The 16,613-nt window shown below is 31.7% G+C and overlaps 1 protein-coding gene across 4 annotated transcripts in view; it reads right to left on the bottom strand.

Moving 5' to 3' along the window:
• Positions 1–16,613, bottom strand: part of ASCC3 (activating signal cointegrator 1 complex subunit 3) — a 379,520-nt gene that overhangs the window by 117,603 nt on the left and 245,304 nt on the right. For all 4 annotated transcript variants that reach the window (XM_074187242.1, XM_074187239.1, XM_074187240.1 and 1 more), the window contains 4 exons: positions 7,085–7,222; positions 6,878–6,998; positions 5,468–5,600; positions 1,790–1,915 (listed from right to left, as the gene is read on the bottom strand). In XM_074187242.1, coding sequence (XP_074043343.1) covers positions 1,790–1,915; positions 5,468–5,600; positions 6,878–6,998; positions 7,085–7,222 — 518 coding nt within the window. The remainder of the gene's footprint in view (positions 1–1,789; positions 1,916–5,467; positions 5,601–6,877; positions 6,999–7,084; positions 7,223–16,613) is intronic.

The raw sequence follows: 16,613 nt of genomic DNA on the forward strand, positions 1-16,613 counted from the left end.
TAAAGCCTGTGGTAATAAATATAATTTTTTTAGGTCACTAAGTTTAAATAATAAAACCACAAGAAGAAAATTTTGTGGCTTGCTATGGTCCATGCTAATTTTTTTAGATGAAACAGAATGTTATAATAGTCGACAAATACAAGCCACAAAGTATATTTCCAGAAAACCATTAAGAAAACAGAATAAGAGCATTGGTCTACTGATAGCAATCCAAGTGAAATTAAACAACTTTACAGCTCCTTAGAAATGTATTTCATTGGCTTGAAGGGAAGAGTTGAATCAACTAAATTTAAACTTTTGTAAAGACCATTTTAGGCTGTTTGCTGTGTTTTAAACTTATTATTTACCAAAAGGCTTAAAGGAGGTAGCTAGGCAACTCAGTGGATAGAGAGCTGACTTAAAATCTGGCCTGATACATACTGTGTGACCCTAGTCAAGTAACTTAACCTCATTTTACCAATCTAATGGAGAAGGAAATGACAAATTACTTCAGTATATGTGTCAAGAAAACCCCATATGGGGTCATAAGTTAGACACAGATGAATGACTAAACAACATTAGGTTTAATACTGAAAGGAAAAGTAAAAATTGACATTCATCAAACAGTAAACATGTAGACTATTTACATTTTAACTATATTATGACAGCAAAAAGCAGGGCTCTTCAATAATGGTATGAGGAATCAATTATTATATTCTACCTTTATAGCAAGCAGGTCCCTTTTAAATATCTAAGGATTATTTTATAATTCATACAATTACTGATTGATTAGTTTTGTGGAGGATCCCTCATTGTTCAAAGTGTTTTCATGACTTTGACCTTAATTAAAAATCTAAGTAGATAATGGGGGGGTGGGTGGCCAGGCTATATCTTGGGGTTTAAATTCTTAAGTTTTTCTGTCATAGACCCCTTTGGCGGTCTGTGATTATTGTTGTTCAGTCCTTTCATGTTACCAAAATATATCCTTAAAGTTCTTTGATCTCAAGTTAAAAATTCCTGGTTTAGATTAAGAAAAAAACAACCGCAAAGCTATGTGTCTGAGCAATAACAAAAAGGACAAAGTTGAACTAGAAAGTTAAGTCTTTTGGGAAAATTTTAGGGTAGTCAACAATAATACTACTAAATATTATACGACTCCCTAAAATTCTCTGCCTAAATTTCTTTAAGAAGTTCTTAAAAAAAAACACAAGTCCAACTAGTCCATGTTCTAGTCCATTATGATCTATTTACTTTCCAAAGTCCTGTCTTCTTTAAGCACTTTGATGGTAAGGACCATATATTTGTGCTTTTATATCCTCCACATATTGACTGATATAACATATGACAATTGAAACAAGTCAAATAATGAAAGGAGGAATAAAAGTACATATTCCGGGGCAGCTAGGTGGCGTAGTGGATAGAGCACCGGCCCTGGAGTCAGGAGTACCTGGGTTCAAATCCGGTCTCAGACACTTAATAATTACCTAGCTGTGTGGCCTTGGGCAAGCCACTTAACCCCGTTTGCCTTGCAAAAGCCTAAAAAAAAAAAAAAGTACATATTGCCAGATTTTAAATTTATTGATATAATATTTTGGAAATATATTGATATACGTGGGTCAAATTTACATTTTATTTTATCCTATGGTAGAATGCATGCAACTACAATGTTCAGAGCTATAAAGACCTTATTCTGACATTTCTTCTCTTTTTTTGAACACTGAAAATAAAATTGTTACTTTATAAACATTTTCTTGAATGTGGAAGAGAAATAGCTAAATTAATTTTTATGAATTGTGGTCATTTTACTTACCTGGGGTTCATGATAAGCCTACGGAAAAAGTAAGTCCAGGTAATATAATCCATTGCATCCTGCTTGGATGTTATTGTACCAGCAGCAATCTCAGCATTTAAATGATCAGAAAGCACATCTAGTAAGCTAAATGTAAATGAAAAACAGGAAACAAACATAAATATAAAACAAACACTAAACCAAATTAAACCCAACTTTGTATACAAGTTTGTTTTCTAAGATGTTATTCACCTTCACATACACTTACGCTACTATCTAGCCAGTCTGGTCTTATGGTCTTTACTCAAGCCTACCTTCCTTTTTTCTACCCTTTAAAATTCTAATAAACTGTGCTCCAAAGCTTAGTATAAGAAGCATCAATATGAAGCATTTCCTGATCTCACAAACTTTAAGACTCTCTCCCCACCAAATTACCTCATATTTATTTTACCCGGTTTATGGATATTTATATATGGCAGGATACTTCTTTTGATAGAATATGGATTCCTTGAAGGCATGAGTGCTTCATTTCTTTTGTATTCTCAGTTCTTAGACAAGTGCCAGTCATACAGTAACAAAGAAGCATTAATAAATGTTTATTGGTTGTTTGAAATAAAATAAATGTGCATTTTAAATTTTTTTCAAAGAAATAAGTTTTCTGCAATTTCTTTGGGATGTTGCTTTCAAATAAACAATTATATAAATGAGTGAATAAATATATTTGTGTATATATCCATATATATATTTGATTTAAATTCCATTTGCCACTATACACTATAATTTTTCATTTGAACATGACCAAAACTTTGTTGTAATCTAATGAAATACTTTTTTATTAATCATATTTTATATATCTTCTACAGCTATGTATTACGTATATTTTGTTCAATAATCAGAGTAAAAATTCTAATTAATTTCAATCCACTGATTTTATGTTATATTAAAGGGGATAATATAAAATTAGAGAAATTAAGCTAATCAGGGTGATCTTTTTCTTATTACCTATTAATTTTCTTTATTTGGTATTAAAAATGATTCTAGATCATGGTAAAGTGACTGATTATTTTGTTTTGACTTTACTCTTATAAAAAGGATTTCTTGAAAGTAAACTTTTTTTTTTTTTTTGCAAGGCAATGGGATTAAGTGGCTTGCCCAAGGCCACACAGCTAGGTAATTATTAAGTGTCTGAGGCCGGATTTGAACCCAGGTACTCCTGACTCCAGGGCCGGTGCTCTATCCACTACGCCACCTAGCCACCCTTGAAAGTAATTTTAAAAGATAATTGAAGAAACAGTCGACTAGGGAAATAAATCTTTGCTGCAAGTCTCTCTGAAACTGATTCAAATGTATACAAACAAGCATCATTTATCAATTAATAAAGGGCTAAAGGAACAAGCAGTTCTTAAGGAAAGAGGTCCAAGGTATCAGTGATATTCAAAAGATGCTTCACATCATTAATAATCAGATTAACGCAAATTAAATCAGCTCTGAAGTTCTACCTCATACCCATCAGATTAGCAAAGTTGACATAAGTGCTAAATGGTAGGGGATAGAGAAAGGACAAGTAGGGAGTGGAATGCAAGTAAAAAAGTATATTAATCCCTAATGGTGAAGTAGTGTGTTAACTTGTCCAAGTAATCTGTAAAGCAATTTAGAAATATGTGCAAAAGTGCACTAAATTGGTGCATAATGTTGGATCCAGTGGTGTCACTATTCTATACACAAAGAGATTAAAGAAAAGTGTAAAAGATTCTAGTGACCAAAATGTTTCTAGCAACTCTTTTTGAAGTGGCAACAAATGAAAAAGAAAGGAGTGCCAATAAATTAGGGAATAGAGAATAAATTATGGTAAACCAATGTAATGGAATATTTTCATGCTGTAAGAAATGAAGATAGAAAAATTTTTAGAGAAACCCATGAAGTAATGTAAAGTGAGAGGAACTATGAGAACAATTTAAACAATAACAACACTACAAACATGAACAACTTAAAAGAATTAATTGATCTGCTCTATGACCAACCACAATTTCACATGATAAATAATAGAGAATTCTACCCACCTTTTTTATCATTGCCAATAGAGTAAACTGTTTTGCTTGACAATGCACATTTGTTACAAAGATTTTTGTCCCCCACCCCCAAGTTGGAGGGAAGAAAGAAAGAAAGGTGGGAAAGAAAAAAAAATGTTCATTAATTTAGAAAATGTTTAAATATCATTTGAATGAAGCCTTTAAAGTATTTTTTTAAAATGAAGAGCTCTCTAAAAGAAAATTCCTCTGGCATTTAATTTAAAAATATTTTTCATTAGAAAAATGATAGGTTTATTCCTTTAACTATAGATCTTTGCTGGTTTCAGGTCTTTTCCACAAACAAGCTGTAGTTGTGATGAATTCTCCTTTGAATTGGGTCAAAGAAAACATTCATTTAAAAAATGATCCATGTTATATTGCTCCGAATGAAAAAATCATTAAAAAAATCTTTTGGACAATCAAATAAGCAATCAAGATGTATTAAATATTTATTACATATCAACAAAACTGATATGTAATAAAAAATCACTTAATTTTGCATTCAAAATGAAGTAATGCTCTATTTCTTTTGCTCACTTAAAGAAACACTTCTTAAATCTTGTTGGTATCAATACTGATCAAAAGATTATATGGAATAAAGCTTCAAATATATGATGTCAGAAGAAAGCAAAAACAAACTGTTGGGTGGATTCCCCTGGAGTTAATTTAAAGAATTAGACATGTTCAGATGGAAATAAATTGAAAAATCACCTAATCACTGAAAGTCAGCACTCTACATTTATGGGTTTTTTTTGCAAAGCAATAGGGTTAAGTAGCTTGCCCAAGGCCACACAGCTAGGTAATTATTAAGTGTCTGAGGCTGGATTTGAACTCAGGTACTCCTGACTCCAGGTTCGGTGCTCTATCAACTGCACCACCTAGCCACCCCCATTTATGGATTTTAAAGAATGAGTGGTTTTGGTAGTAAAAGTTCTGTTGACTGGCAAAATTTGCCAGCTTCAGTCTAGACAAATATTTAAGGGGAAAAAAAGACTCAGTAAGAGATAAACCAATTAATTCAAAAGAACTATAAATACAGTAAAATTTTGGTTTCTAATTTGAATTTGGATCAAGGTCAAGGAATGAAATTATCTGAGGGACAAAATATATGACATTAAAGGTGCTGGAACTTTGTGGAGAAAAATGCTGGCCATGGGGGAACAAAATGTAACAGATTAGATAAATGGAATAGTGGGTAAAAGGAAATATAAAATAGTCTATCAGTGAAGCAACAATGGGGTAGTCCAGTAAATGGGACTAATTAAGGATGGAGTGAAAAATAGAGTGACAAGTATAAAGACATAAATGGTTATAAGTTGTTGTTGTTTGTCCTTCATTCTGGAAGAGAACTATGACATCAGGGATGCTATATGATGCCATGACATGCAAATTAATTGGATTAAAATGAGGAAGGCCTGTGCAAAGTCACTGAATTTCACTTCTCCTATGGAACCATCTGTTTCAGTGGCCAGATATGGAACAAGGCAACTAGAGATGGCCCTGGATGTAGTGGTGCCCCCAATAAGAGCTCTTGCCACAATTTAAGCAGGTTAATTTTGAAACAAAATATTAACAGAACATGTCACAAAATCTTAACTTGTTTAAACTTTTTTCCCCTAATAAAATTCACCTTGATTCTACTGGAAATGGTTCATAAAGAAACTTTTTGTAGAAGTCTTTTTTTATATCATGAACCAAGATTACAGCTTTGCCTTGGTCATCAAACTGAGGTCTACCAGCACGTCCCATCATTTGAAGTACATCTATAATATAAAAAAACAGAAGTCTAATATGACAATGGGTATGACATATATTTATTGAATCTGGTACACATATAATTATTCTTCATCTATATAAAATAAAATAACCAGGAAAGCAGTCGTCCAGTTTACAGAGTTAATACTAAAAGTATGTTATGTTACTCCTGCTACCTTACAATTGTGCTTCCTACACTTGCATTATTCAGAATCTTATACTTATGTCACTAAGCCATCAAAATGCAAAACTAAGCCCTAACAAGATCTTAGGAATGAATGCCCATAAAATGAGAATGACAAAATGCTAGCAATGGCCATTTATGTGATGCTATCATTATAACAGAGTAAGTTATTCATCAAATATCAATTCCTTTGTCTCTATAGTCAATCCTCCATACCTGGAATGTTTTCCTTTCTTCTGAAATCTCCTATTCACTGTTTTCCTTACATCTGGCCTTTCAAGATTCCCCTCCATATAGTGTATTTACTTGTACATATTCTTGTTTTCTGCCTCCTAGTATAACATAAATTCTTTGAAGGCAGGGGCTGCTTTATTTTTGTCTTTATACTCTCAGTGGTTAGCACAAAGTCGTCTAGCATTAAGTTTAATAAATGCTTGATGGATACAACAGAATTACACAATATGTATGGATTACATGTCTAATATAATATATATATAATAATATAGTAGAAAGTAAATTTGGAAAAGAGAAGAAATTTGAATGTCATTTTGGTACTTCAGGCTAAACTATTTTCTGATCACTTTTTAAAAAACACTTATTGGTAATTCCTATTATTTGTCATTATTTTTAAATTTGCTAAGCATGTAATAATATTTTAAAGCATCAATAATGACCAATAGGTACAAGGTACTTTGTGTTCAACCTGGCATGATAAAAAAAAAAATCTCTTCATGCTACTAAATTGTGTGAAGAAGTAACAAATACATATCAATTCTTCTTTTTATTAAAGAAAATTTTCTTACCACAGGGTACATAAGAAATAATTTCCTAAGAGTGGTATCAAACTCAAATTCAGAAAGGGATTCCTGTCCTGGCATACTGACTGAGAAAGTCAGAAATTAACATTGCATAAGTTGTATTGAAATTTTAATTTTGTAAAATATTTCCCAATTAAATTTTAATTTGCTTCCCAATGCACCAGAGAATTTTATATGCACTGGTCTATGAGTTTGACACCTTTGCCTTAAAATATAAATTATGCTAATCTAGTTCTTAGTGGTTAAAAATCTTCATTAAAATTTTCAGTTTTTGCATTATTACCTGTAATGGGAAAATCTACATAGCGTCTTGTTTTTCCATCATAATATTCTGTTCCCTTAACAATTACTAAATGAGCTGGGAAGTTTACACCCCATGCTAATGTGCTTGTAGCAATAAGGACCTGAAAGAGAAAAAAATAATTAATACAATCTCACTAACCAATTCTGAAAAATATATTTAAATACCAATAAGAAGAAAGTAAGATACCTGGATTTTACAATTTACAAATAATTCTTCCACTGTTTTTCTATCTCTTTCATGCAGTCCAGCATGATGCATTCCTATTCCAAAGGCAAGAGTCAGTTTTAGATTAGAATCTCTTATTGTTCCAATGATGTCATTCATCTACAAAGAAGAGATAATTATATGATTTCAATATGCAGCTTTAAAAGTTTCATATTATAGGTAATATTCATTTGATACCCATGGGTGGTCTTCTATGCTGTATTATATACTAAAGATTAAACTATTCTATTTGCTTTTGGGTTTTGCCTATTAAATTGTTCTAATGATCAGTTTTTCTGTCTTTTAATTATGAACTAAATAATTTCCATTGTCCACTTGTAATCTAAGATCTGTTGATACCAGTCATATCATTTTTATTGTTATTTCTCCTTGAATTCTTGATCTTTTGTTCCTTCAGATGAATTTTCTGGTCTCTTGTCTAGTTCTATAAGGGACAGGCAGTTGGCATACTGGATAGAATGCCAAGTCTGGAGTGAGAAATACTCATTTTCCTTAGTATCAAATCTGGCCTCAATACACTTCCTAGGTGTGTCATCCTAGCCAAGTCACTTAATCCTGTTTGCCTCAGGTTCCTCATCTGTAAATATGAGCTAGAGAATGAAATGGCAAATTACTTTAGTATCTTTGACCAAAAAACTCTCAAATGGAAAAACAAAGAGTCAGACAGGACAATAAAAACTAGTCCTGTAACGTGAACCTTTTGGTAGTGTGACTGGCATGAAATCGAAACTCTAAATTGATTCAGAGATCATCATCATGTTTATAATATTTGCACAACCTAATCATGAAATAAAGTCTCATCCATTAAAGGTTTACTTCATATCTATACTTTAAACCTACAAAGAATTTTTTTAATTTAATATTTTTTCCCAAATACATGCAAAGGTAGTCTTCAGCATTCATCCTTTTTTAAGTTTTTGAGTCCCACATTTTTCAGCCACTTTCCCTTCTCTGTTCCCCATAGCAGCAAAAAGTTCAATATAGGTTGTTTACATATACAATCATGTTTGACATATTTCCATATTAGTCATACTGGAAAAGAGGAAACAACTAAAGAGAAAGGAAAATCATGAAAGAAAAAAAAACATAATTTTAAAAAAATAAACCCAGTATGCTCTAGTACTGCATTCAGATTCCATAATTCTTTCTCTGGATTTGGATATCATTTTTCCATAATGGGTCTCTCAGAATTGTCCTTGATCACTGAATTATTGCAAGGAACCTTTATCCACTATTGTTGATCATCTCACAGTGTTGTTAATGTGTACAACGTTCTCCTGATTCTATCTCCTGATTCAACATTAGTTCATGCAAGTCTTTCCAGGCTTTGTAAAAATCTGGCTGCTCAAGATTTCTTACAGAACAATAGTACTCCACAATATTCATTATACCATAACTTGTTCAGTCATTCCCCAATTGATGGGCATTCCCTCAATTTCCAATTCTTTGTCACTAAAAAAAGAGTACTATAAATATTTTTGTGTATGTCCTTTTCCCCAGTTAATGTTTTATAGGTAGAGTTACAACTCCTAAATTGTGTGTTGATAGATTAACTCCCAGATATTTTACATATTTGTAATTCCTTTTTTTAATTGCTTCTTGATATCTGTAACAAACTATTTGTTATGTTACTTAAATTATTATTTTGAAGAACTTTTCTGTTTGGTACATTTGGGTTGGCTAACAAAACCATCATATCATTTGCAAAGAAAAAATTTTTTGCCACTTCATTACCTACACTATTTTGCTACTACACAAATTTCTTCAATTTGCTTTTGTTAACTATAACTAATTTTTTTTAGGACAAATGATAGCTGTAATAATAGATATTCTTTCTGATGAGCTTTTAGGAAAGATTTCTGATGTATTTCCCTTAAGAATAATGCTAGCTCTTTTATTATATTCAAGAAAGTTTCATTTATTTTTATATTTCCTATTTTTGTTTAATATAAAAGATATTCTGTCAAAGGCTTTTTCTGAATCTATTAATAATCATGTGATTACTATTTTTAATGTTCTCATATATTTATAATTTTCCTAATGCTTTGCATTTTGGATATAAAGTCAACTTGATCATAATGAATACTTCTTTGAATATATTGTGATAGCCTTTGCCAATATATCATTTGGTATTTATCAGTATTAAAATTCATCAACATTATCAGTTTATGATTCCTAGCTTTTCTTTTCCTGCATAATAGTTTCAAACACACTTAAATAATCAACAAGAAACAATAAACAATCAAAGAACTTCAGAGGTCCTTATTGCAATGTGTGCATATAACAATAAGTGGTCACCCAGATTTTGTCTGAAGATCTCCAGTGAGGAGGATTATATCCATTACATTGTGATGCTACCACTTGGCATTAGACCTAATTATTTGTTATGTGATTCTTCATTATACCATTACTAATGAACACTGCTAATTCCAAGCATTGTTTCTGATAGTTAAAAGAGCCTTGGCTCTCATATCAGGGCACCTGGGTTCAATTTCTGCTTCTGAGGTATATATTTACTTTTGTCATGTTGGGTCTTTAGTCCTTGGGTCTAAGTTTTCTTATCTAAAAAATGAGGAAACTACTAAACGGCCTGATCTATGCTTTATTCACTAGAACTAAATGGAGCAGGCCTAGTTCTTTCATGTGACAACTTTCCAAAGTCATGAAGACAACTATCATGTCCCTAGAAAGGTTTTACTTCTCTAGGTTAAATTTCCAACCTTCAGCTTGATTTTATAGATAATTCAGCAGCCAAAATTTCACAGATAGATTCTGCAAAATGGTGACAATTTGCAGGATCTTATCTTTCCTGTAGTATACCAGCTCAGCTGTTCATTTAGATTTTTTTTTTCCAAGGAAAATAGGGTTAAGTGGCTTGCCCAAGGTCACACAGCTAGGTAATTATTAAGTGTCTGAGACCAGATTTGAATCCAGGAACTCCTGACTCCAGGGCTGGTGCTTTATCCACTGCACCACCTAGCCTCCCCCATTTAGATTTTCAAACAACATAGGAATTAAACCCAATATACTACCTTTGACTTAGAAGTTTCTCTTGGTTTTATTTTTCTAATTTGAATGGCTATTAAACAACAAAAAAAAAATTAGAAATGTTATATAGGTCACTATTAAAGTTTATTCTTATGAATAATTCTCAAGTTAAAAATATATTAAATGTTTTAATAAAAATTCAAAACTTTAATATTACCTACTACCTTTCATTAATTTAAGGGTGATAATTTTATTTCACTGGATATGATTATATTATATATTCATGTACTCAATTTTCTGCACGTGATAACATTTCCTAAAGTAGATTCATAAACCTTTAAAACATATTTATCATATATTCATTTTACTCTTTAAAATTAACATAAAATTATGTTTTATTGTACATGTATACCATAAGAAGCATCTTAGTCACAGTCTATAATAACATTAGCCATTCTCAAGTGACAGACTATGCTATTCATGTCTTTTCTAGCATAAAATATTTCCAATTCACAGTAAAGAGAATTTATTCAGAGATGTCTTGCTTTGACAATCAGAGTCAGAAACTTTTTTCTTTTTGCGTCTGTTATTATGGTGATATTTCACGCTAGTGTTAGTCATACTTAGGAAGCAGTATAATTTTCCATAGAAAAACTAAGGATGCTTCTTAGCAGGAGAGCTGGTGCATACTCTACTATTCCGTCATTCTAGCAGCAGGGAAGGACAGTCATTTCTCAGTGACCCCCTCACTTTCACATAAATCAATGAAATAAAGAGAACATGTGCCTGTTTGATTGCTCAAACCCTAAAATCCCCATGACAGCTTTCTTCCCCTCTCTTGCAGCTATTTCCCTTATTATGGTATTTCTCTGAAGGAATTCTCAATTATTTTCAACATCATAAAAAAACCTTAATATATTCCTAAAGTTCAATCATTAAGCCAAAGACATTTCTAGTACAACCTATTAATATTTGACCATACCTACATGAATTCTAAATAAAAAATGTTAAACTTTTCTTAACATAGTTAAAATTGATCTAACTCCATCAAAACATAGGCAAATTCCTAAAGAGGCCACTGGATAATAAAACTAATGTTTTTAGAATAATACTTTCCTCACAGATGTTGGAGCAAGTATTTTTTTAATTAACATACTTAGTAACCTGACTAAATAACTATAACTTTTTAAAAGAATAAACACAATACTCAAAACACTCCTCAAGAAAAAAGAGACTTTTATAGGATTTCATTTAGTAAACAACCTTTGAAACTATGCCTGGGATCTTTTAATTTAAAAAAAAATTTATAAAGGTAAATATAAATGAAAGAAATAAACCATTCTCAGAACAAGCTCTTTGGTTCTCCCAAGTAGTAGTCATTTTTTTAAGCTGCACATATGTAAACTGTTGAACCATTTACTTTAAGTTAATAGAACTGTTTTTTATATTTTAAATTTATTATACTTAAAAAGCTTTTGTAGAAATATAGGATTCCATTTAAGTAGATACATTACCCTGTGCCTGAAATACATTCCAGTCAGAATATAATTCAGTGAGTTGATGACAATGCTGGCTCCAAAAGAAAGGAGGAGACCAGATTGGACAAGAATGAGCTAACAGATTGTGCAGCCCAATTCTGTCCCTTTGAGTGTGATATATTGTTTCAAGATGCTAAAAACCCATAGTTTCTCAAAGCATATCTGTTGTGCTGGTTTTCCCATTTTCACAGAATCCTCATTATTAGTACTCTGTACTCTTTTCAAAGCACGTCAGACTCAGACCATATGCCACTGAATAATGCTTATCAATTGTCTAAAATGTTCAATAAAAGAAAGATGTGCTGCACACAAGAATCATGAAAGTTATGAAGTTTTTTTGCAAAAATAATTACATCTATCACATCTGGTACAGATGTTAAATGAAGCTAAAACATCTCCTAGTTACTAATAAATGTTAATTTTTTAAGATGCACTTTAGTGTAATAAAAACTTAATCTTGTAGAAGAAAAGGCTTAATAATAAAAGAAACCTTCTAGAACATTCTTTTGGTACCTGAATACTTCTAAGAAACACCAAGATATAAAATCCTATAAAATCACCTAAACAGATATAATCAGAAATAAGATAGATTCCAAATTCAATTCACTGGAAATTTATTAGGCACCTGCTAAGGCATAAAGGAATGGTAGGCATGGGAGATAAAACCAGAAAATGAAAATTACCTGCCTTCAAGGAGCTTATATATATTTTTTCAATTCTATCTCCCTTGTAAGATAAACTTCTCAAACCCACCCTTTCATGGGGCTGTGAGTAAAATTTATTTTAAAAATAAGATATTATTTGATTTCTAATATTGATAAATGTAACTCATATAATCAAAAGCTCTTGGGGATATTCTTCAATAATTTTAAAGACAACAAAGAGGTACTTAAGACAAAAAAACTGAGAATTGCTGCTTTAGGATAAAAATTTAATTCAAATCCATTCAAGAAATATTCATTAAGAAACTATTACATGTAGAGCAATATTAGATACTTAAATGAGACATGGTTCCTGTTTTTGTGGAGTTTATAATCCAACTTAAATTGCGTATCTAATTGAACCGAGGGAGAAGTTCTTTTTTTAAAAATTCATATTTATAGCTTTATTCTAACTAAAGACAAGCAAAGCTAATTAGATTCTCCTATTCTAAAGGAAAAGGTTGAAGCTGCTGCAGAAATGGGTCTCCAATTAAAAGGTTTTAAAAATGGACATGAAGGCAAGCAAATTATGTAACACAAATATCTAAATGACATGATTTCAAGGGAGCTGGGTCTGGAAAGGAGTCAGGAGAGTAAGACAGAGATGAGAAGGAGCAGCATTATAGGCCTAGGTGAGAAAGTCAGTCACCCTCAGAGAAAGGGAGTGGAGGGTTGTGTTTGAGTATTATTAGGCCAGCACTGTTAGAATAGTAGGTGGAGGATAGAAAATATTAGAAAACTGAAAAGGCAGAAAGGGGTCAAGTTATAAAGAGCTTTAAATGACAAACAAAGGTATTTATATTTCAGTCTGGGAGAAATAGAGACAGATATTGTAGAATTTAAGGACCTGCTCAGACTTTTACTTTAGAAAAATTTTCTTCTAAACCTAAAAGTTATTTTGAGAAATTAAAAAAATATATGAAAAGAATGACATAGCATAAATAAAGGAAAAGTTAAATGAGTAAAAGGGAGAAATATAGTAAAACTTTGCCAGGGAGAAATGTACCATCTTTTAGAGCTAGATAATGTACTTCTTTTTAGATAAATCTGACCAAAAATATAAACAAAAAAGAAGTTAAAGACCTGAATAGAACTTTAGAAAAGTTAAATATGAAAGACCGTTGTGAATTACTCAAAGGGCTTTAAAAAGGAAGGTACATATTTTTCAGTGATGTATAGGAGCTTTACAAAAGCTACCATGTATTAGTGTATATATAAAACCTACAAATACAGAAAAACAAAAATTTAAACGCACTTCTAGAGATCATAGTGCAATAAAAATTATATTAAATAAAAGTCCACAGAAAATGGATTTCAATCTAAATAACTAAAAAAATAGGACTTATGGTTAGGCTAAACCAATATAATAAAAAAAAACACTGTCAACATTAATTTAGAGTTTTAATGCTATCCTAATGAAATTATCAAAATGTTACTTTAATGGAAGTCAATCATTTTATTTGATAAAAATTGTGGAGAATTCTGGAAAATAGTCTGGAAGTTGGCCAAAAGGTCAACACCTTATATCATATTCCATAATATATACTAAATGGATATATTTCCTTCATATTAGAATTGATATAAAACAAAGATCCCTATAGTCAAAGCTATGGTTTTTCCAGTAGCAATATATGGCTGTGAAAGTTGGACAATAAGGAAAGCTGAGTATCACAAAATTAACACTTTAGAATTGTGATGCTGGAATATTTTTTACCAGTCCCCTGGACAGCAATGAATCAATACTTAAAAGAAATTAATTTAGCTATTCAAGGACAGGTCAAATATTGAAGTTGAAGCTTCAATACTTTGTCCACATAATGAGAATACAGAATTCATTGGAAAAGGCCCTGATGTTGGGCAAGATTGAAGGCAAAAGGAAAAGGAGATGGCAGAGGATGAAACTGATTATATCATAGAAACAACAAACATGAACTTGGACAGATTTTGAGAGACAGGAGAATAAAAGGGCCTGGAATACTATAATTCATGGGGTCATGAAGAGTTAGATGCAACAGAATGAATGAACAACGATAAAAGGTCAAACAATATGAGATTTTTATCTCATATACTGTAAATTGGTAAAGATGACAAACAGTGGCAATAATTAATGTTGGAGGGGCTATAGAAAGATTGATGTTTATCCTTTATTCTCAAAGAGGAACAAGAGATCAGGAGATGATACCATGACATGCAAGGGAATTGGATAACTGGATTTAAGTGTTGGGGGGGGGGGGGGCTGTGCAAAGTCATCAATCTCACTTTCTCCTATGGAACTATCTGGGCCCAGTGGTCAGGTATAGATCAGAACAGCAGAAGATGTAGGAAGTTAGGCACATGAGAGAAGAGTGGTTGGAGCTCTGAATCTGTACAACCATTTTAGAAATCAATTTGGAATTTTGCAAATAAAGTGAGCAAAATGTCCATAATCTTTGCCTTTATACCTTATGAAAGTCAATGATAAGAAAGTCCCCATAGTTGTCAAAATATTTCTAGGAGCATTTTTTGTGATAGCAAATAATTAGCAACAAAGTAGACTGTCCCGAAATTGAGGATGGGCTAAAAAAAATAAAACTGTGGCATGTAAATGTGATACAATATTACAGAACTTTAAGAAATGACAGAAGTATAGAAAGATGTACACAAACTGATGCAGAGGGAAGTAAGAAGAACCCAGAAACATACACAAAGACTATATCAAAGTAAACAGAAAGAACAACCATATGCAAAACAAATATTACAAAAATGAAGTATGGCTCAAAAAAAGAGATAAGAAAATATTCCTTCCTTCTTTCTTTCGAGATTTGAAAATCCATGACTATAGTACATTGCATATATTTTCAAACTTTTTGATATATTGATCAGTCTTGCTAATTTTTCCCTTTTCTTTTTTTGATACTAAAAATATTACTGAAAATTAAAACAATTCTGATGTACCACCTCACACTCATCAGATTGGTTAAAATGACAGAACAGGAAAATGATCAATGTTGGAGAGGATGTGAGAAAACTGGGACATTAATGTTGATGGAGTTGTGAACTGATCCAGCCTTTCTGGAGAGCAGTTTGGAACTATGCCCTATGGACAATAAAACTGTGTAAACTCTGATCTAGCAATATTACTACTCGGTCTACATCCCAAAGAGAACATAAAATTGGGGAGAAGATCCATTTGTTCAAAATTATTTATAGTAGCACTTTTTTGTAGTGGTAAAGAACTGGAAACTGAGAGGATGTCCAACAATTGGGGAATGGTTGAACAAGCTATGGTATATGAATGTTATGGGTAATCTCATTTTGTAAGAAAGTGAGCAGATTGACTTCAGAAAAGCCTGGAGAAACCTGCATGAGCTGATGCTAACTGAAGAGAGAAGAAACATAACACTGAACACATTAACAGCAACACTGAGATGATCAACTATGATGGATGCAGCTCCTCTCAGCAGTTCAGTGATTAAGAACAATTCTGAGTGAACTATTAGGGGGAATTGTCATATATATACACAGGGAAAAAACTACAGATTCTGAATGAAAGAGCAAAAGCATACTATATTCACTTTTTTAAAGCTTCTTTCACATTTTTACTTTATTTTTTTTTAAGGTTTTTACAAGGCAATGGGGTTAAGTGGCTTGCCCAAGGCCACAAAGCTAGGTAATTATTAAGTGTCTAAGACCGGAATTGAACTCAGGTACTCCTGACTCCAGGGCCGCTGTTTTTTACTTTCTTTCTAATTAGGTTTCTCCCCCATAGTTCTAATGCTTTCTTCACAACATGACTAATATGGAAATAATCAAATATTATTATTCATGTCCAACCTATATAAGATTGTCTGCTGCTATGGGGAAGGGGTAGGGAAGGGAGAATAGTAGAAAAATGTGGAACTCAAAAGCCTATAAAAGAATGAATGCTAAAAACTACCTTTGCATGTAAACTGACAAATAAAAAAAATTTTTTTAAAAAAGAAAGGGTACTGGGGAAAATTATGATGATGTAAAAAGCAAATTAAATCCATTAAAATTTTTAAAAGACATTAAAATTAATTTGGAACAAAATGACAATGTGCAAGAATAGGCAGATTAAAAAACATAAAACATTAAAAATTTCATAAAAGTAAATGAAAATAATGAGCCATTATAGCAAAATTTGAGGGGATATAGTCAAAGAAGTCCTTGAGAAATAAATTTACATATACAAACACTTTTATCAATGGGAAAGAAAAAGAATTCATGGATGAAGTGGGGATGCAATTAAAACACCAAAAAAAC

This window comes from Macrotis lagotis, chromosome 5 (genome assembly GCF_037893015.1).
Source record: "Macrotis lagotis isolate mMagLag1 chromosome 5, bilby.v1.9.chrom.fasta, whole genome shotgun sequence".
NCBI lineage: Eukaryota > Metazoa > Chordata > Mammalia > Peramelemorphia > Peramelidae > Macrotis > Macrotis lagotis.